This window comes from Falco cherrug, chromosome 2, assembly GCF_023634085.1.
Source record: "Falco cherrug isolate bFalChe1 chromosome 2, bFalChe1.pri, whole genome shotgun sequence".
Taxonomy (NCBI): Eukaryota; Metazoa; Chordata; class Aves; order Falconiformes; family Falconidae; genus Falco; species Falco cherrug.
In genome coordinates, this window is record NC_073698.1 from 83946753 (window position 1) to 83969730 (window position 22978).

General features: G+C 39.3%; 1 protein-coding gene across 2 annotated transcripts in view; it reads right to left on the bottom strand.

Annotated features, from left to right (window-relative positions):
• Positions 1-22978, bottom strand: part of SYTL5 (synaptotagmin like 5) — a 94424-nt gene that overhangs the window by 43699 nt on the left and 27747 nt on the right. For both annotated transcript variants that reach the window (XM_055703027.1, XM_055703028.1), the window contains exons 2-3: positions 20564-21066; positions 7020-7235 (exon numbers count right to left, since the gene is read on the bottom strand). In XM_055703027.1, the coding sequence (XP_055559002.1) occupies positions 7020-7235; positions 20564-20682 (335 nt within the window). In that variant the 5' untranslated portion in view covers positions 20683-21066. The remainder of the gene's footprint in view (positions 1-7019; positions 7236-20563; positions 21067-22978) is intronic.

Here is a 22978-nt window from a genome sequence, read left to right on the forward strand (position 1 = left end):
TTCCCATCTAAATACCTGTTTCAGTGGCAAAAGAAGCAAGGGCATTTACTCAACAGTACATCAAATCAGTGCTTTCAGGTCTGGGTTTTGCTGGTTTTAAAATGGGTCCAAGGTCTATACTGACTAAAAATCACAGTATGTGCATGCATTTTCTTAACTTTCTTTTCTCAGCACGTAGCATACACAAAGTAAAAAATAAGTATGTGTTCGACCAAAGCAGTGTTTAGATTGGCCTTCTAAGGTGTGCAACAGATGCTGAATCCAGTAGCTTTAGAAAGAAGGAAGACTGTTATGAATTGTAATAGCAGCAATTTTTGCATGATTGCTCTTTCCTATACTCAAAATGGCTAGGAAAACTGTAAAGAAAAATCACGTGCAAGTAGCTAGGTTTAGTACTAAATACCTTAGGTATCTGCTAAAGTCCTCATACATTAATTACTGATCCACCTACTCATGTCTTCCTGTGAGAGGGAGTACATCATGGTTCCGTGCTCCTTCTCCCTCTATGATCCCATACTAAATGGATTAACCTCACTAAGACGCTGTTTAGTTTACAAATGGAACATAACCTGTGGCCTATCCCTGCCAAAAACTCAGCCTGTTATTTTCCACTCTCATTTTTGCAAGACATTTCATGATTAAATGCCCAACTATAAAAATTCCATTTAAGATGGAAAGTCTCAATTGTTACTTTCAATCATTTATTTGGGGAAAAAAACCCAGATTGGTAAAACAGTTTCACTATCCATTTGGTCATCCAGCCTAACCCGCATTCACAGCAGAGGGAAGAGATTTAGCCTAGCTTCCTTTCCCTCTCCTGTTCCTCAAGTTACCTTACTTTCACCTTGGGAGAAAAATCTGGAAAAAATGCCAAGACCAAAGGCTGAATAAAATGCAGTCTATACATGAACATACCAAAACATACACACTCATCTTTGTATGTATTCAATTCCATACAGTATTTCTGTAACATAAATTAACTCCAGAGAATTTTTATTATGTTGTGAGGCTATTAAATAGAAAAATTTGACCCAGTTAAAAGAAGGCAAACTTGCTTAGAAATTTCTAAAATAAAAAGAAATTATAAGAAATCTGAAAAGCATTTGCATACTAAAACATTTGAAATGCCCTTATTTTTAGGCTCCTAATGGGAATAAATGTTACTAAGGTACTGATGAATTTTCATGACACTTCAAGACAACACAATTATTTCAAAGATGAACAAAAATTTCTCATTACTGTTTTGTTCTGCTGTAATAACTTGGGCCACCGAGGCTGAAGAACTCAATCAAAATGAAGGCATTGTTTGCAGATATCTAGACACATTCGTAATAAGAAACACAGACAGCACCAAGATGCAAAATCAGCTTGTCAGCAGGCTGCTTGAAGAACTTGATTTCCCTCAACCTATTGATCATTTTAGATGCAGAATTTTAAGCACATTTTAAGAAGATTCAGGGGGGAAAAGTAACCTTAATGGAAAGGTTTTCTTTTAGCAACTATGTTTGAAAGTTCCTGATGACATCAGTTCCCTGTATGCAGGGAATGGAGCAGAAAGCTTCCACTTTCATCAAGTGCATTGCTACATTCACTTCATCAAATACTACAACAATGTGACCATCAAACAGTTGCATAAAAACTGTTTTGGTCTGCCCTCAGTAACTGCAGAACTAAGAATTTGGCAGAAGACTTAGCTCTAACCCTTCCTGACCTTTAAATGCTTTATATTGCAGCTTTGTATTCTAGCTGGTAATAACTCCCATGGGGAAAAAAAAATCTACTAACTTTCTCTTTAGGGACATTCAAGGGCAATATCCTTTTCCAGTAACTGTAAATTTTAAGACAATTTATATGTAAACCTCAGTTCGTTACACTTAAAAATACTGTTGAACATCTTTCACTATTGACATTTAAATGTCTTTCCTCAAATTTGCTAATTCTCTCTTTGAAAGTGTTTTAGAATGCAATTGATATGTTGTGATGAGCTTCCCCATCACCAGAAGCAAGTCTTTGGAGAAATGGCAGATGAAATGGCTTAAAGATTATTTTGGAGGTGAGAAGTCAGAGTCACTTGTTGCCAGATGATGTTCTTGACAGATGAACAGACAGATTGTATTATTAAATAAACTGATATCTCACCCCTACAGCTACGATCAGGCTACCATGTGATTTTTTAAAAATTTGTTCAGAAAACAATATCCTTAACAAATCCTTTCACTATATCCTTAACAAATGAACATCTTGAAATTACCTCCTCAGGTCAAAGTCAGCCTACTTGTAGTTTGTCACCATTGGTTTTTTTGATTTTTTGGTAGCTGGGCATAAACCCACCATAAATGTTAAAGCAATGATAACATTTGATCCCAGGCTATGTGACAGAATGTCCTTCTGCTGTACTAAAGGTATCCCAAACTCCTATGCTATAAGTGGACAGGCTCAGAAGGAAGGAAAGGTCAAAATGCGTGAAATGAATCACCAGGCAGAAGTTGGCTGATATTACCTGTATTTTCTTTTATTGACACAAGAAGTTCTTTGTTTCAGCAATTAGTTTGGGTTATCTGTGTAATTCAAGGAGTTCCTGCAGTAATTTCTGTAATACTTGTCAACCTCTCTTTGAAGGAACATACTCAACACCCAGTACCAGACCCGCTTCGCTGACACCAGATGTAATGCAGTAGGCTTTCCAACAGTTCTGAAAAACTTGCTTCTGAACATATTCCTGCAGGTATAATTGATGACTATATAACAGGACTTGTACAGGTTACTACTATCACCATCTCCTCCAGTGGCACTTAATAGGCATTTCTGAGGATAATTTTGGGAGAACAGACAAGAAGTAGCATATCACCAAGACCAGACAAAAAACAGTACAGCACCAAAACTGGGAAGAGTTCATGAAGGCCACTTAAGGGTCTCACAGTATGTATGACAACATACATATACATTATAACAGCATAACCTGGCTCTGAAAATGGAACAGCATAGCAGGTGCCAGAGTCATTACAGATACGGACATTAACCTAGCCTCACTCAGAGAGGTTCAGGTTGCTAAAAGAAAAGGAGAAGGGGGAAAAAAAAAAGTTTCCTAACACTTTTTGCAAAGCCACTAGTGTGATGAAACAATCCAATTTGACAGACACAAACACTTTATGCAGATCAATGCTACAGAGCTAAAAGATTTTTCCCCTTCTCTTGCCTTTTGTTTGCTACTTATACAGCACAACTGTCTCTTAACTCTGGATTCCTATTTTCTTTTCCTTGTCTACTGCCTTTTAATCTTGCCAAAGACTATTTGCATTAACTTAACCAGCTCCTCCTTCAAATGTAATTCAAAAAGCCTAAAAATCCCGATTATCCCTGCATTTCTCACTTGAGAGAGAGGAAAGCAGAACTGAATGAATTTAAATTAGAACTATGCACAGTGATTTCACTGAAATACCTATCTCAAACTTCTATCTCTAGGCTGCCCACACAGAAGATATCATCTCTGTGTACTCCCAGCAGCATAAAAGGCATTTTACAGATCATTAACTGTCACTACAGTCCTGCAAAAACACTGCATAGGAACAAAAAGGAAAAGAGATACCTTAATTTAATATAGATACCCAACCTCTACAAAACTTTAGCACTTGCCAAGTCTAGCACTTTGCAAGCAAATTATACCGCAGTTTGTCAGAACAAAGGCAGGCTTCAACCAGAATTAATTTCCAAGATGACTGCTAAGACCACTTCTTGGCGTACAGAATTGCAGCACAATCACAAGTAGATGTGGCATATGTTTTGAGAAGTTATATCACTTCATCCATCTTTTAGCCCCAAAACAGGATCATCTTTACTCATATCATTCCATGATATGAGATCTCTCATGAGAGAGGTTTATCCAACCTGTTTTTAAAACAAGATTCTGCATCCTTTCCAAGTTATATCAACATTCATAACATGTAACCAAAATCCTTTCACTGCAATTTAAGTATCACTTTACTTTTCCTGTCCAAAGTGAGTTCATAGAACAGCCTGTAAGCTTCCTCGATGCAGCTACCTTTTGTTGATTTCAAACTCAGTTATTTTCAGCCTTCTCTTGCCTAGGCCAAACACTCTGATACCAGAAAAACGCCAAAGAGAAAACCCTCTAGATGTCATTTTGTAAGTTTAGAAGGCAGGCATTCTTATTGCAGCACTGGGCACATAGAGATTATTATCTCAAATCACACGCACCTACCTGACCAGCATTCCTCAATTTATTACAGCAAAACATACATATTCATCATACTTCCCCAAAATCTAATATACATAGCAACTATTCCCTGAAATGATTTGCATATGCATAAGGCACTTCTGTATGCACGCTTCGTTGCTGGGGGTCTTTCGAGACCCCTGGTGGTCAACAAGTTGGTGAACTTCAGCGGAACTTTCTTGGGGAACATGTGCACTACTTGTTCTTATAGAACTTCATTTGTTCTCTGCGCTATATGTTTTTGACTGCGACGTTCCGTTACTCCACTTCTCTTGTCTATTATATCCCAGGTGCCTCATAAAGCTTGCTATATCTTAGTGAACTTATTCAATAGGTCGATTTAATCACTGCTTTTCTTTCAGCCTCTGTTAGTGATTCTTTATATCTTAACTATATCAACTTCTGACTCCTTCCATTACTCTAGACATACGGTGTGCTAGGCTTGTGATCCTTATTTTCTGCTGAACTTTTTCCAACTGGCCAACACGAAGTGTGCTGCACAAAACCGGGCAGGTACTCTCCATAAAACAGTATTGCATCATGTATTTTACAGGCTATACTTCTGCTTGCACATCCCTGTGTGATGCTGGAATTTTCTACCATGGAAAATACTGTTGAATCATGTTCAGCTTTTCATTCAGTACAATACCCAGATCTTTTCCTAAGGAACAGCTGCATATGTTCTTTTTATCCCCATTCTATATTTCTGCAGCTGCATTTTTGCCCAAATGTAGTACTTCCACATACCCGTAGGGAGCCACCATATGCTCTTCCTTCAAACCACTTCTCTAAATTGTAAGCATCCCTATGAATTCTAATCCTGTCCTTCAGGATGCCTACAGTATCTCTCAGCTTTGTGTCACCTGCAGGTGTAACTGGCAAACTCATCTGCTGCATCAAAGTCCTTAACTAAAATACTTAACAGTGAAAAGCCAGAAAATGTTCTGCACTATACCACTGCCTGCATTTTTTTCGTTGTTGTTGGTTTTTGGTTGGTTTGGGTTTTTGGTTGTTGGGGTTTTTTTGACAACAAAATGTCCATAACTACTCTGAGAATGGAGCTTTATAATTTTCCAGGCAGTTCTGCAATCACACTGACAGAATTTATTCCAGGGCATAGCTCCCCTTGTTTATTAGCATATTAGAATGGCACAAGAGAAAGTATCAGAAGTCAAGCTGTAAGATATCAACAGATCCTCCTCTATTCACAAGGTCTGTCACCCTATCAAAGGAAGAAATTAAATTGATTTTGACATTATTTGTTCTCAAGCCAGCTCTTAATCATTGCCTTGTCCTCTTCTCCTGGCTTTCAAACAGCACAGCAATCATTTGTTTCAGCATTTTTAGAGAAATTAAAGGTAACTCGACAGGGTCAACAAATCCCTCCATTCTTCCTTTCTTCATTTTTGAAGCGTAGTATTGTGTTTGCCATTCTTGACTCGGTCATTTCACTTGCACCCCACGGTTTCTGAAAGGCACTGCACTGAGATCATCTCAGGAACCAGCTGAAGTAAATGATAAGGAGCAGAGCCAGGCCTCTACCAATTTAAAACCATTTCACAAAATCAAGAACTTTTACATGTTTCATCTCAAGAGGTGAGACATAGTCATCTGGATGTGGCCCACTGGCTGCAGAGAAGGTTAAGGCATCTAGCACAAAATAGATGTCAACCTTCCAAAGCTAAATTAGAAGACACAAACTCTAAAGGCCATGTTCAGCTGTATTAATTTTTCACTTTCTAGGTAGCCAAAGCCTGATGTAGCTAGCTATTTGAGTTCACTCGCTGATAGAATTTACAAAAAGTCTTATCTTCCTGGTCTCATTGGTCTCATGATGATCTGTAAAAGAAGTCCCTCTGAAATTACTCTGATTTTTCCCCCCTTTAACATGATTATTTTATCACGTCTTTTTCTTATACCACCCAGTTCTTACATCAGGATATATAACCAAGTTGTGTTCCACAATAACATTTCCCCTTTCCTTCATAGTTATCTTACCAAGTCAAGCTGCAAAAACCCATATTACAATATCAATCAAGTGAATAATTCTTCCAAGCACACACCAAGTAAATATCTTTCTGTTTATCCCCTTGATATCCTGTGTTAGAATACTGACTCTCTGCTTTTCAGCACCGTGATCTGCTACCCTCCTCCTCCCTCCATTCCCCATGCTCCATATTCCAACTGAGAGAAATGCGCTAATCACCTTTTGTTTTACCTCCCACCATAGCACAATTTACTTTAGAACACTCACTAACAGACATTATAAATACAGCCCTCTCTCTTCACGCAGAGATATTCAGTTACTATAAACACGGGGGGGAAAAAAGGGATAGAAACGTGGACTGAAGTGCTTGGACTCACAGTTTTTACATCTCTTTCCTTACAAATCCACCTATCATGTCAATCAGAACATACAGACCTCACTTGTACTTAATTCTGTTTTGTTAATTTTGAATTATTTGATTTTTACATTTATATCTTCAGAATGCTAATAGACCTGTCCCTGCTTGTAACTGATTTTCTATCATTTTCAGAATACTTCCCACCAACAGCTTAGTATCTGTGATGCTTGCAGCTTTCTTCATGAAGCAAGCGCGTTGGAACTGGGAAAAAAGATACTGCAAGATCGTGCAGCAAATAAAACCACCAGATAAGCCTCTTCCCTTGTGTACTTGCTATGCATATGCTTTTGTGCTAAGGAGATGTAAAACAGTAGCATCAGCACAAAATTATTTACATCGTGGTAATCCCTAAACGTAATTATGAAAGCTGCACAACTTACGCAATCTTGGCACACACCGAGCACTTCCACTGTCCATCAGTTCCTACAACACGACACTTATGGCAAACTCGAAGTTTGCAGGTTTGGCACAGGTCTCCTCTATCAAAGATTAAGCCCAGGTTTTTCTGACAGCGAACACAGACCCTGCTGTTGTCCTGTTGACAATGACGGTTTCCACCTTTCCTCCTCATTTCCAGAAGCTCATTTTTCAATTTCCTAGAAGTAAGAAAATAAAATCTTTTAATTTGGAGATACATCTCAGTGATTTGTAACTTTTTAACAAGTGAGATTTAGTGCTAAAAACTACAAGACACAAATAAGTACGATACAATTATTATTTTTTTTAATATTTGCTGTATTTTTTGACACACGTAGGACAAAGAAGAATAAATCTATCCTCCATCTCAGACATGCAGTCAAGAAAATCCTTTGGTAGATCACTATAAGTAAATGCAGACAGCTGAACAGTTCTGCACAATTGGTAAACCATCTTTGCTTGTCCCTCATCAATAATTCAAGTCATGCTGAGCCCAGGTTGACAGCAGCTTAAAACTGGGACTATCCTGTGCATCCACAGAAGGAAAAGGAGAAAATCTTTCCTGTAATTAGTGTGCATTTCATACTATGCCAACATAGAGTTAGCTAGGAACACATATGCAATTTTGCACTGGCTATTCAAAGCCTAAGAAATCCCAAACCAAAACATCAAAATAGATAGTGGTGTCATGGTGTGATGTTACAATTAGAAAAAAAGAAAAAAAAGGAGAATGTCAGTATAAATAACGTGACTTGTGGATTACTAGTTCTGCAACTGACTCTGCAGGATAAAAATATTTGCATTTACGACCAGATTTTGAAGGCTGCAATTTCAATGGTGCATGAGTTGGGTCCTTAATGAGAAAATAGCCATGAGAGGTAACTACTGTATTTCCAACAGCAAAAAAAAAGGAATTTTAAGAGAAAGAGTAAGGAAGGATGACAGGAGAGGCAGTTTTCTATGCCCATCTGACTTTCCTGACTCCCTGATAACCCCTGCTCCATCCTTTCAAACCCCTCCTGCACTCCACCCTACCCCAGAATACCTCCTCCTCAGGGGCCCAGCTCAGCAGCTGCTAAGTTCTCTCAGTTTTACATGCCCAAGTGTTGCTGTGTCCCCGTTACTTCACCCTTCCTTACACTCTCTTTCATGCACTGCCATCAGCCAAGAGACTCCAGAGTCCCTCTACCATGAAGCACTCGGACTCACTGAAATCACATTCTCTGCATACACATATATGATTTAAGGGGGATTTAAAAAGAAAAACAAAACTGGCTACTGGCTTCACCTAAAGATCAATCAAAAGATGTCAAAAGAAGACCGCTGGGAAGATAAAACCAATAAAAGATAATAGGTTGCAGCCCAGTGAAGAAGACTGGGAACATTGCTTAAGCCACCAGGGACTAAGCTCTGACAGAATTAGGTTGTTTGTGGATACGCTGCCTCGCTAAAAGGCTAGCATTTTGCTTCCCACTGGGATGCCATGAACAGCAGCTGCTCTGCAGCCACCTGGCCTGCAGATGCTCAACCTCTGACAGCTTTTGAAAAAGGGTCTGTCCAATCCCTCCAGGCAGTGACTACAAATCCTGTCAAGCGTTTTCCTCTGCTGGCCTCTGTCCAAAAGCGATTTCTTGATTCTGCTTTGCACCCTTCTCCCATGTTCACTCCAAACAGCCTTGCTCTCATGCCATAGCTTTCAAAAGTCTGCCCAGGCCTCACAGCTTTTCTTGGCACTTCGCTAACTGGTCTGGCAGTTTATCAATCGCATCTTACATCTGCCTACGTCCTGCAGAGATACACTTAGTTACAGGTATATATCCATTTTCTTCTGTCAATCAGCCAGTTCCAAATGCAGGCGAGTGACCTACACTACAGAAACTACCAAGTGAACTGCAATATTGCCATTAGGCACAGGGAAGGCAGATGGTCACCAGGTTTGCTGCCCCCTCCTTGGATCTACCTCCTAAACAAGCCTGCCTTCAAACAGCAAAAGTCAATTAATCTGCTGCTTCTGGACTGAGAGCTAAGGGAAAAAAACCCAACCCCAAACCAACACCCTGCTACCAGAGCACCCTCGACCACGGTATTTTTAAAGAGATACCGCACTTATCCATTTGAGTAACAAATACACCCTTCAATGTTTGTGAAGACATCTAATTACCCCTGAGGTTATGCTCACTTACATTTCACTAAATATCAAACAACATTCACAAAACACTTGATTTACTGTCTCCCCTCTCAGCAATGTGAATTTGTCAAAGTACTGTGCTACATGGCCCTTTTATTTTAGCAGAGCCACTTTTAGTACCAACTGATCTTAGGAAAATTTAAGATTGGATCGTGTTTTCACACATTGAGAGGTATTGCAGCACTTTCCAGGTTTACCCCCAAGAACCCCCTGTCACAGCTGAATGTCCTTCATCAGGAATTCTTAATCTGGCCAATACTTAGTGTTTCTGTCCCTCTCACCTACTTTTTGTCTTCCTGAAGATGCTTAAGTCATCCACTTGCCTCTGTGCTGGGTCCACGCAATGAACAGGGCTTAGAGCTGCAATGGGGGATGCTGCTGTCAGGAGACTTTCAAGCACAGAAAATGTGGACCCATGAAAAAGAAGAGAAAGGGCAGATCCAGTTTGCACCTGCCACATGGATCACCACCTTCAGTTGCACGCACCAATTTCTGTTCTACCTTCTCCCTGTGAGCTGACAGTAGAAAAAGACACGCGGCACAACTGGAGTTCTGGGACTGCTCCTTACTTCCATGTGGCCTCTTTGGCACCTCAGTCGCTTCACTTTTCCTACTCACTTCTCATAGGTCAGCTCAAACAGTTGGTCTAAGTTACTGATACAGAGGTGACAGCTATGGTTTATGTCTACACACAACAAGCAAGCACTAATAGATTCAGCTATACTCAGCTTGCCCCCACAAAACTATCTCTGCATCTGTACTGGGTTTGCATAGCAAGGTTTTGGCAGTTGGGGGTCTTCAGGGGTGGCCTCTGTGAGATGAAATTGGGGCTGTGCCTCTTCAGGCAGAGCCGGTTCCAGCTACCTCCAAATCAGACCCACCACTGGCCAATGCTGAGCCCATCATCGATACTGGTGGCACTTCTGTCATCACACATTTAAGAAAGGGGGGAAAATGCTGCACAGCAGCTGAGACAGGGGAGTGAGGAAAATGTGAAATAGCCCTGCAGACATGAAGTCAGTGAAGAAGGAGCAAGAGGAGGTGCTCCAGCTGCCAAAGCAGAGATTCCCCTACAGCCTGCAGAGATCATAGTGAAGTCAGTTGTCTCCCTGCAGCCCATAAGGGACCATACTGGAGCAGATATCCACCCTGCAGCCCATGGAGGATCCCATGCTGGAGCAGGTGAGCATGCCCTGAAGGAAGCTGCAGTCTGTGGAGAGCTCCTGCTGGAGCAGGCTCCTGGCAAGAACTGCATCCCATGGGGGACCCAGACAGAGGCAGTTTTCCTGAAGGACTATACCCCTGTGGAAAGGACCTATGTTGAAACAGGGGTTTCAAGTGTGAGGAGGAAGGAGCAGCAGAGAACAAGCGTTATGAATTGACCCTCACTCCCCATTCCCCTGCACCACTTGGGGCAGAGGAGGAGAAAGAAGTCTCTGGAACAAAGGAGTGAAGTTGAGCCTGCGAAGTGGGGTATTGAGGAGAAGGTATTTTCAGTTTTGTCCTTGTTTCTCTGAACCCTACTTTTTTTTTTAGTGGCAACAAGTTAAATACATTTTCCCCAAGTGATAAGCAATCTGCCTGTCATTATCTTGATCCACGAGTTTTTTCACCCTATTTTCTGCTGCTGTCCTGGTCAGGAAGGGAGCAGCTTGGTGGGTGTCTGGCAGCCAGCCAAGGTCAGCCCACCACAGCCTACTTTCCCCCCTTTCCATCGGCTTGTTTGTTCCGAGTCTCCTTCAGCAGCAAAACCAGCTCACTAGTACTGGGGAGACAACGTAGACTCTGGAGAAGAAGACAGCAGATCAGCCTTAAACACTCTGTGCACAAAATGTTCTCTCATTGTTTACCTGCCTCTTACCAGAGTTTCAGGGGGTCACCAATCCACAATAATGTCAACTTAGGCATTTGAAAATCTTGGAAATTTTTAATAATTTCAAAATCCTCTCCCCTCTGAGTCATATGATTGATTCAATACTAAAATGATACCAAAAATTTAAAACATCATATTCAGTTCCCTGGATATGTTCAAGCTTCTCTTTGCAACCAGAAGGGACAGGCTTTACTCTTCCCTTCCCTCATTCACAATGAAACATAAGAGAACTCAGACACTGTGGACTAAGAAAAACACAACAAAGTCTGAGGGCTTCTGACAGCATGATATAAGCTGTTAACATTGAGACATTTCAGCTGGAGCACAGAAATTGTTTTCAGCTAGCTGGACCAGATTGCTATGAACAGAGTATTGGTAATTCAGTCAGAAAGGAGAAATTGTAAGCAGAAGAGTTCAAGATAAGCAACTGAATGCTACAAGTCCTTCTAGATTCCCTGAAACACAAGAAAGGAGAGGGGAAACATTTCTGTGGCACAAAAATTAGAGAAGTGTAGTCAAATAAATACACCTGGGCTCACCCAATTTCTCAGATAAATATTATTTCTCATCATACAGCCATATCTTTTCAATAAAATAGTTGGTTCTAAATAAGAATGTGTTTAAGTTATTAATACTGAAAATTCTCTAAGGTAAGTCACAGCATTAGGGTATGAAGAGCATCTGCAAGAACTACTTTTACAGTGTACTGTCCCGAGTGTTGCTAAGGTCTTTGGAAGTTTTTCTACAAATAAACGCACCCACTGTCACATGCTTCATTCTAAAACCAGCATTCAGTAAAGCCCTGAATGCTGCCCCCAGTGAAGTATTATTTTAAAATACACTGCCAGAACTTCCCAACTGCTTGAAGCACAAGCTCCTTCCCTGCACAAGCTTCATCTTTTCAGTGCTGAAGTCCACAACACAAAATCATAGGACAGTTGAGGAAGGGTTGGAAGGAATCTCTTGAGACCAATCTGGTCCAACCCTCCTGCTCCAAAGCGCAGTAAGCTATATCAGGTCGCCCTGGATTCTTTCAGCTATTTGAAACATGGACATTCTGCAATCTCTCTGAGCAGGCTCATCCAGTGTTTAACCACCCTCACAATAAAAAACATTTTTTTCTTCTGTTCAGATGCAATTTCCTGTAGTTCAGTTTGTGCTCACTGACTCTTGCCCATTCACTGGACGTCACTCAGAAAAGTCTGGTTCCATCTTCTTTAATGCCCATTAGGCATTCATACACATTGATAAGATCCCCCTGAACCTTCTCTTCTCTAGGCAGAACAGTCCCAGCTATCTCAATCTCTCCCGATAAGATGCTCCAAGCCCTTAATCATCTTTGTCTGCCTTCACTGTACTTGCTCCAGTATGTCACAGAATCACAGAACGGCTGAGGCTGGAAGAGACCTCTGGAGGTCATCTGGTCCAAGCCCCTTGCTGAAGCAGGGCCACTAAGACCCAGCTGCCCAGGACCATGCCTAGACAGCTTTTGATTATCTCCAGGGATGGAGACTCCACAAATTACCAGGACAAGCTGTGCCAGGGCTCAGTCACCTTCACAGTGAAAAAGTGTTTCCTGATGTTCAGGTGGAACCTCCTGTGTTTCAATTTGTGCCCACTGCCTCTGGACATCACTGAATAGAGCCTGGTTCCATCCTCTTTGCACCTTCCCTTCAGGTCTTTATATATATATACATATAAATAAGATCCCCCTAAGCCTTCCCTTCTCTAGGCTGAACAGTCCCAGCTCTCTCAGCTTTTCCTCATGTGAGAGATGCTCCAGTCACTTAGTCATATTCATGGCCCTTCATGGGACCTTTTCTAGTATACTCACGTCTCTCTTACACTAAGGAGCCCAGCAGCAGCTTATCTATGAGGATCTTATGGGAGACTTCCCCGAAGTCTAAGCAGACAATACCCACTGCCCTCCCCTCATCTACCAAGACAGTCATTTCCATCACAGAAGTTTATCAAATTGGTCAAGCATAACTTCCCCTTCGTAAAGCTGTGCTGACTACTCCCAGTGATTTTCTGGTCCTTTAATGTGTCACCATGGGATTGTGTCCCATGTGAACACCATGCGATTGGGTCCCAGCTTTTTTTGGGACTGGAACATCTGCATGTAGAACAACCACCTGAACCTTGCCCAAGTGTCACAGTAACTCAGAAGATGAATATTGTTAATCCTCAAATCTTAAAAGGGTTAAAATACTAAGAACTAGCAAAGGCTCATTTTTTGTACCAGATTTATTTCCAGTGGTTAATTTTTACTTAAAAAAAATAAAATCAACAGTGACCCATTGCATTTCAGGAACTCCAGCCGCATCCAGGTGTCTAATGTTGAAAGAAAATCTTCACTGAACCTCTTCCATTCCAGCCCTCTCCCTCCTCCCTGCAACTATCACAGTCTTTTGTGCTTAATTAGCAGCATCATTGGGCACAAAGTCTGCATATTAAATAGTTCAAATTTTAAATAAGGAAATCTCTATCAACCCAAACCAATAAACAGTGCATTTTTATACAAAAGCTTGCTTAGAGATCAACATGCTGAAAAACTTACCAGTATTATTTTGACATTAAAAAGGCATTATTCCTACTACCTAGTAGTGGTGATTGCAACACTATTTTCCACTGCCTATGTGATACAAAATCTTGAATTCTTATCAGATGATAGTTGATCTGCTAACAGCATGAATTCTGAAAAGTGTTTGTTTTCATGTTTTTTAATACAGAGCTGCCTTTGATGACTTTCAGGGAACTGAGATAAAATAAATCAACCCACAGCTTCTCCACTCATTTAATCAAACAAATAAACCAGAAAATTAAACCAGCAAGCAAACAATATACAGACAGATATACTGGATATGAGCTTTCTTTTGGGATTCCCTATACTATTTGTTGAATTGAACCACTGATTGACTGTAACAAATATGTTCTGATCTTAAGAAAATAAAAAATGAAATGTCTCAAGGGCCAGGAAGAGGAGGAGAAGGTGGGTGAGTCATCTGAAAAAAAAAATCTATCATCGTAACAGCCTCCAAACAAGCACAGCCTATCTGCACTAGTTACACAATATTGAAAAGGGATAATAAGTACAGCATGTAGCCACTACTCTTTATCCCCCAAGAGAGGAACCAGCTGCATTATAAACACCCAATTCCCTTTTGTCATTCTAAGATTTGAAATCTTAATTTTAAAGGAATGTAATTAATGCAGTTAGATATATTTAATCTCAAATACTGAACGAGAATTAATCTTTATCAATCCTCTCCTAGTAATATGAAAATAAACTCAGCAGAAGCCAAATTAATATGCTGCTGGAGAAAAAGGATCTTATCATACACTGAGGTTTCTAAACTATTTATTACAACAGCTGTTTGATAGAAGATAGCTATTAAAAAGAAATTTGTGACTGCCAAGGACAGAAGAATATTTAACCATTCCTCTAACTGTGAATTTATATTAAGATCCCTCTACTGTCTCTGAAAATATGTTAAGTGCATTGGAGGAGAGCTCCATTCTAACTAGTAATCCAGGTAACACTGAATGACTTAGTCTAAGCCTTTCTGAATGGGGTCTATAAAGCCCACATAAGATATCCAAGCAGGGAGAAAAAAAGGACAGCCAACACCAAATTTGAGAAATTACTCAGATCCTAGACTAAGTCCCTCTAACAAATAAATATGAAAACATGATGCCTTGAAAAGATGAGGGAAAAAATGAAAAAATGCAGACAGCAAGGGCCACAATTCTACAAAACACAAACCAAGGAGCAGCAAGCAGTCATGGCTCTTGGCACATTGCCCACCACCTGCAAGAGGCACAAAAAGAGGCCCTAAAACGGTCTGATTCTTCCCTACTGACACTGAAAGTTATGAGGCAGGCAAAGGCGCTCATTCCCTCACAAATGCAGCCTCCAGAGATGGACCATTCCCAAACCCTGATAATCCTGCAAACAGAAAGAAGCAATGACAAATCTTAACAGATCCATTTTTTTCTTAATAGCATGTTTTACCCTAGAAAACATTTATTCCCCCCAATACAGAAAAGTAGAATAGTTATACTGCTGCAAGAGGCAAGCCACTCGCTGCCCAAGCCATTCACCTGAACGAATGTTATCTTCTGAGGCACGAGAGACATAGAATGCCTCTAACTGTAAGCACGATCCATTTTCAGTCAGGTAATTTTTTTTTTTTTTTAATACCAAACTGATTTTCTTATTCTTTTTTCATTTCACTAGGATTTTGGAAAGCTTTTTATTCTGAAAATTTTTTCTACCTCATCTCCTCTCTCTTGTTTGAAAAACCACTGTGAAATGCAATGGCACACACGATTCCTCAGTTTGATTTTCAAATTTTTCCTACACCTTCTTTCTTCCCATTTCAAAAACCTTTTTCATCTTAAAATGCATCAGGTATTCTTAATTTCATTTTCACATTCTAAATTTTCAGAGTTCAGAGTCATAAAAATTACACTAAAAAAAAATCAAAAACTTGTCTTTAACCAACTATAATTAAAGACTTCAGCCAGTAAAAAGCTTAAATATATGAAATTGCTCCAGTCTTGCATGTGCTGTTAACAAAGTTCCGCTTCCTACACAGATAAGTGACACATACTCCTTCTGAAGATGTGCAGCTGCTAATTTAGATACTAGAGAATTTTTCTGTGCAGGAACTGGTATCAACATACTTCTGGAAGCTGAAAGAGAATGGAAACTCCTTTCCAGACTGATTCCCAATACCTCCTCCAAACTTAGCCGGATTCCCTCCACTGTCTAACACAGTATGTGGAAAGTAACAGTAAATATTGACAGTTCACAAAGGGATGGGCTATTACAAATTTCCATCGAGCTCTCCTTGCATTGTAAAATTTAGCCATTTGAGTAGCTGAAGTGTTTTTCAGGTTCTTATTTTATAAGCACAGATATTCACATTTTGCTTATGTAACAGATCTGTACAATGAAAACTGTCTTAAGAATATTTGAATAGGGAGGTATATCGTGACAACAAAAGGATACAGGCAAAGGCAAAGAATGAATTTGCAAAGGAAAAGAGAACTGACATAATGAATGGCAGAACAGAGCCCAGCGAACAGAAGGATCGGAGGCAATGGAACTGAAGTTATATTGGAATATTACAACAATGACAAACTTTCACAGACAGAACTTTTTCTGAGTAACTCCCTTATCGTCTCATCTAAATCTGTTACTAAGATTTAGAAAAAAATAAAATGCATATTGCTTATTAGCTTCTCACTAGTCTTTGATAGATCAAATTGTACCCAGGGTATGAGAATTAGTCACCATCAGAAATTCTTTCATCAATAGAGGATCTTCATTTTTGAAGAACACTGTAGAGCAAAATAGGCATCTCTACGCTTAGAGTACTGGCAAAGTAACCACTTTTGATGGAAAAGTCTCTGGTTGAAGGAATAACAAAGTGTTAAATCCACTTGGCAAATGAGATAGCTGCCAGACAAGCAGCTTCCCAACTTCCCATACACGTATGGATAAGCAATATGTTTTAACATAAGGGCTCTTTCTTCAAATATTTATAGGCAGCCTCGTAAAAACACAGATCATATACCATACTATATGCTGTCTTGCAATCATTTTGTGCTTATAAACAAGTCCAAATGTATACTCAGTAGATAAGTCAATTCACATTCCCGTTACTCAATTTTTTTTTTCTAAAGTACTTGCCCGTAGTTACCACATGGTGGTATCCATGCTAACAGTTTCTCCTATACTGTAATGAAGTTAATACCCTAAATTGCTTCTATGGATCTCTTCAGACCTGTAAGGAGATACCATTTTAGTTAACTGAAAAGGCAGGAACGCCAGCTTTCCTTGTCAAAACACATCTGGGGCTGGTGCAGTTCTTATACAGCCTCTGGCAACCTAAACGCTGAGGGAATGATTCAAGTAATAATTCACTAAAAGCCTTATCCTTGGAAGAAACAGGCGCTTTCCTTCTCTTTCTCAGTTCAACAATTATTATGCTGGTATCTCCTCTTCTAAAACCACGGTGTTTACAGCTTTGCCTGGTAAAGAATGAGAAGAACCTTTGTGTTTTAAATGGTGTCTAGGAAAATAGTCAAGGAAAGAGAGCAATATACATCAGCAGTAAGTGTGTATTGTGTGTTTGCTCTGTGATAGCATGAGGTTGAGATGAAGAGCTAGCTTCAAATGCAAAATGCTATGACCATTAGACCCAGCTCCCTGTGTAACGCCACAGCTAGGAAGGATGCAGTGGGGCTGCTGCTGGAACTGAAACAAATAAACAACAGTTAGATGAAACACACCTCGTATGTGGTACACCCCTCTTCTGGCAAATACATGCTTTCAATTTAGGAATGATTAATAACTTGTGACGCTGCATATTAAATGTGATACAGGTTTGCCTAAAAAGGGTCCTAAAAGAATAAAACTATTTTGTAATAGTGAAATAGTAGAAGGATGGGGAAGTAAGGAAGAAGACACGTTTCAGCCCAAACCATTCAGTTTAGAATGCCTTGACTGACATTACCTGGATGCAAGCTTCTCCCAGCAACTCACATGTTAAAAAAACCCCTACGTTTTCACCTTCAATATGGTCAAGTTCACTATTTTTAGCTATTCTAGCTCTATGTAATTTAATTATTTCATCTAAATAAACTTAACATTTGAAAATAATCATGATGGTCATTTGGCCAACATAAAAAACATCATAGAGCAATGTTTAGAACACTGTAAGTTATTTGCACAAATAATCTACTAACAGCTTTAAATCAATATTCAAAGCAAATTTCCAGTCACACAAGATGCACACTTAAAGTTAAGAACATATACCCTAATATTTATTAAGCAGGTTCCTTATTTGTATTATTAAAACTAGACCACAGAAAGAGCACTTGCTGCCTTACATGTTTCTCTCACATGTAGGTGAAATATTTGTACGTCAAGTAAAAATATAAGAATAGCCAACTGCACTCCAGAACACAAGCATGAGCCGTATTAGTGGAAATAACTCTTAACAATTTCATTATTAGGACATCCTCCTACACTTACTGTTGCTTTCATGTTTAACAGAAAAATCCTTTCAAGTTATGATGGCTTTTGAAGATGAACAAGGAACAGAAAAGAAATATCAAGGTAGATTCAGAAAGAGTGGAACAGACTAATAAAATTTTTTCAGTACAATGTAGAAGTAAGCATCTTGCCAGCATGAAAAATGACTTGAAAATAAATACAAAGGGACTTGTTCTTCTGCAAAGTACTTCGATATAATATATAACAGATTGTACCAAATGGAATTCCAAAGACAACAAATGTTCCTCTGAAGTATACTTATAAGACATAATTAAAGATATCCTTGCCAGGCTGTATTCAGAAACAAAAAATTATGAAGTCTCCTAGGGAGCAGTTACCCACCCAATTCTTTACAGTTTGTACATCTCAGCAGTCTTTTATAGACTACATTCCACCATTATCAAGCACAGTATGGTCTAGTGGCAATTCTCCAAATATACTCTGAATTAAAAAACAATTGGTTCATATATAGGTGCTAGAAGTATGCATAAGCATCACATTGCATCATTCGTTACCCTAATTGGCATTAGATTAACTTCATTTTCAGCCTTTTCTTAGGGTGCTCTTTCCATTTGTACCAAAACACAGATTAGGCAATACTGCCTGCCACTTTACTGAACTGCATCCTCACAGGTGTCTTGGGTTCTCAAACAGTACATTTGGCAGAGTGACTTCCAGTAGTGCCAAAAAAAAGCAGAAGATTAGAGGGTGTAAGGCATCATATAAAAAAAAAAAAAAAAACAAACCAAAAACAAAAAAACAAACAACAAACCAACAAAACCCCTAAACGAACAAAAAGAAACCAAACCCACAAAACCTCAGGAGTTTCAGCTTTCCACTTGAGGCTGGGAAATGACAGTAGTAGAAAAGAAAGCTTTCTGAGGGGTTGGGACACTAGTGGTCTGATACACCATTGCACTTCATACCCATGCATTTGATCGATGACTACTGACATGTCACGTTTCCAAGGCCACCACCTTAGAAAACTGAAATACTGACTTTGAAATGTTTAACCTATTACAAAACAGAGCACAATGCCTGGAACAAACAGTGCTCCATCTGTTTTCTTCTTCATCTGACAAATCATCAAGGAGATGAAATGATTAATTTGCCCACACCGCCATAAAGAAACATCTTTCCTTCCAGTCTTGCAACAGAAGCAGCAACCAGTTTTAGCCCACTCCATTTAGATGAGCCACAATATTCTGCAGTTAAATGGGCTGCACACCAATAGAGGCATTGCACTTAGACTTGGTTCTCTTAAGGTAGAAAGACTTCCAAAACAGGAGGTTAACTCTGCATGGATTTCCAAGTAATAGTTTTAGACAAAAAAGCCTCAGCAAGCGCTGAGCGTGCGTCTCTGCAAGGCACTGTGTCTAAAATGCTTTTTAGCAGCTCAATGGGAAGAGCAATGCAGTCTGGCCTTGGAATACATGAACAGAAACCAGCAAATGCTCAAAATCTTCCCTTTGTCATCCATGACACTCAGCAGCCTTGTCAACACCAAGTGCTGCATACATCCACGCTAAGCCCATTTCTCAGAACCAGCACTGTATAAAAGTTTAAGAGGGCAGTGGGGAGAAGCGAGAGGAAGTAACAACAGCAACATACTGGAAAAGCATATGAACCTTTGCAGAACCGATAACTAACCCACTCTGAGTCATCTAAAATAGCTGACTCTCAGCCTGCCTCCACACATTGTTCTTTGAATTTTGACTTTTACCTTTTTTTCCCCTCAGAAAAGAACACATGGACTCTGTATTAACACCTTGAGTCTCTACTTCTCCCATCAATGACTTTTCAGATCTATACCTGAGATATTTAGTTTTATTTATTTATTAGTAAATCTAAGACATTTGAAAAATGAAGCGTCCCTCCTCCTCCCTATTCTGTAAACACTGCAACAGAGAGAAAAAGGTCACTATCTCGCCTTTGCCCCGTGTTGCACGGGCCGGTGCACAGAGGCAGGCGCCTACTTTCTCTCCCTGTGACACCTTCCAAACTTCCCCTCCTGCAGCTCTGGAGGCACAAAGCATGTACCTCCTCTCAGAGGAAGAAAGTTCAAGAGCCTTACTAAAGCCTTCCATCTCAAAATTTAAAATCTACAGAATCTCAAATTTTAAAACCTCTGCTGTGTATTTTCCCACTTTTTCTCTTTCTTACTCTTTCGCCTTGAAGCAACAAACACAAGGGTTTTTTTACAGAGGGCCAAACTAGCAAGCAGCTTCCTTTTTAACACTTGACTTTGATTGTAATTAACTGTGCCACCTCCCAACATTCATCCTTCTCCTGAGGCATCTAGAAAATCTTCACTGGGTACCACAAAAATATCTGTACCATGGACCATATTTTTAAGAACAGTAATAAAAAGGGTTACCTTATCCTTTTATCTTCAACTCTTTTCAGATACTCATCTCTCTTCAATACTCCCAATATTGTTTCCCTTTCATGTTCCAGCAAAAATGACAAATTGATGATCTCCAAGTGCTTTGTCATGATTCTTCAGCAGCCACTCTTTCAATGACTCCTTTGCCCAATTGATTCTTCCAATGATTTATTTGCACACGTCCAAAGGCACGTTTGCATCAAAGATCCACACAGTCCAGAGGTATTTTTGAAAAATGTTTCTTTAAGTTAACCAAGAGTCAAGATTGTATTGCTTTGCCTTCCAACTATGCAAGAAATTAAGGTTTCTTCTTTGTTTCTTCCTCAAGAAAGCTCGTCATTTTCCTGGCTAGCGAATGCTCTTGTGTCGTGGCCGACGCTCACTGGCACACTGCTGGTCTTCAGGCTCCATTCACAAGCATCTGCAGAATAAACTTTCTGGCATAATTGCAGTTTGGAGCCAGAAGATAGCCGGGCATATTTTTTTCAAACTACCTGAAAGTCAAAACAAACAAGTGTAGGTGATTTTGGCATTACTATCACGGTCTGACTTGAGAAAAGCTTAATCTAATAACTGTTTGAAAGCCACCAAAGAACGGCTTGCAGACTGCCAGGTTATCTCACAGGCTACTTATATGTCACGTTTTCTATGTTGTTGTTTATTTACTCACTCATGCTTGATTATTATACTCCCACAAGGGCTCTGCAATTATCTTCCTACTGCAATACATTTAAATGACTATATTCACCCTGTAATACTTCCATCCTAACAGTACTAAGCATGCTGGTGAGGGGGAGAAATGATTCTACTCATTTGCCTGAGATTGCTTTAAAGGAAAAGTAAAAATTAACAAGTGGAAGGGCTTCAGAGGACAGTACTACGGGTAAGACACTTCAAAACAATTACACATCTGCACCTCTGCAAGTCATCCATTATACTCTCTTCACTGTCAACACAGAGAAATAGGAACTTTCAAGGAGTTATTTATCCACTTACTGCAGACAATTTAGGATGACATGTTCTAGAAATGCCCATTCCCTTCCGGTAAATACAGCTAGAACTTACAGTGACTTATTACAATGGAGCTACCCAGAAGACAAATTTAACTTTTTTTTTTCTTTTTTTTTTTCTTCTTTTTTTTGGTCATTTCTGAACAGAAACCCACTGTCAAACAAAACCAGAAGAGACACCCTAGTCCATATTGCAGCTCTGAACTTGACCTTATTTGGAAAGGGTCGCCAGGAAGCTACTTGGAAAACATCTAAAATTTCTAATTAACTGGTTGGAACATCCAGCCCTCACAATCTCATAAGTAAACATAGAATTTCATATCAAAACAAGGCATGACCTCCAAGACACTTTCCCTTAAAAAAATTAAGATGTGTGAACAGATGCACATTGTGTGTTGAAGCATACACATATAATACACAGTATACAAACATTAACCCATTTATACACAAAAAATGCATCCACATCATCATATGTAAGTGCAAATATATATGTGAGCATATATGCTTTAATTCATATTTATTTTACATTATGCATGGCTGGTTTTTGTTCTTCTAAAGCAGCTTTTAAGAAATTCAATATTTTTTTAATTTTTTTTTAAAGCAGCCCTTGCTTCCCTAGCTTTCAACAGTTTGGAAAGGTTTTGACAAAGATAACTAGCACAGAGAATTGAAGGAGTAGCATTCACAGTCTAACACAACTATGGATATAAGACAGGATATCCTTTTGTTTCTCTTCCTAACATCCACTGAAGCAGCAACTACTGTTGCCAATGACATCAAGTGAAATTCTTGTGTTGCTTTTCACCAACTACTTCAGAATATGAGTTCTGAAACACCCCATTGCCTCTGTTATCTGACTATTTATTAGTAAAGGATACAAATATCACAATTCAAGTTCAAAGGAGATTTTTTCTTATGTTAGTTTTACATGAGCATGGGAATTTCTGATATTTTGTAACCTGTTCCAGTTAATATTTAATTAATTAATCGAATCAAATTAATAAAAAAAATCATGAAGTATATATAGCTGTCATATAAATATTTTTACCTATTTTATTCCTAATAAAGCAGTAATATAAATCTTACTGTTTCTGTAATACAGATCCAACGATCAGTGTCACACTCATCAAGTAAGAAAATGGGACAAAGGTCACACATGAACTGAAAGCACACAACAAATCAATGCAAGGCAGAAATACAAGTCAGGATTGCCAATTATGAACTTACTATTACTGAAAGTCAGGAAAAAACCCACAGACTACTACTTCTGGCTAGGTTGCTATCTTACATATATAAAAGTCAAATAATAAAAACACACATGGAGAAAAAATAGTTTAGTTCTCTGTGTTTATTTCATACAAAGAAACTCAAACACTGGACCATTATGTTTATTCTT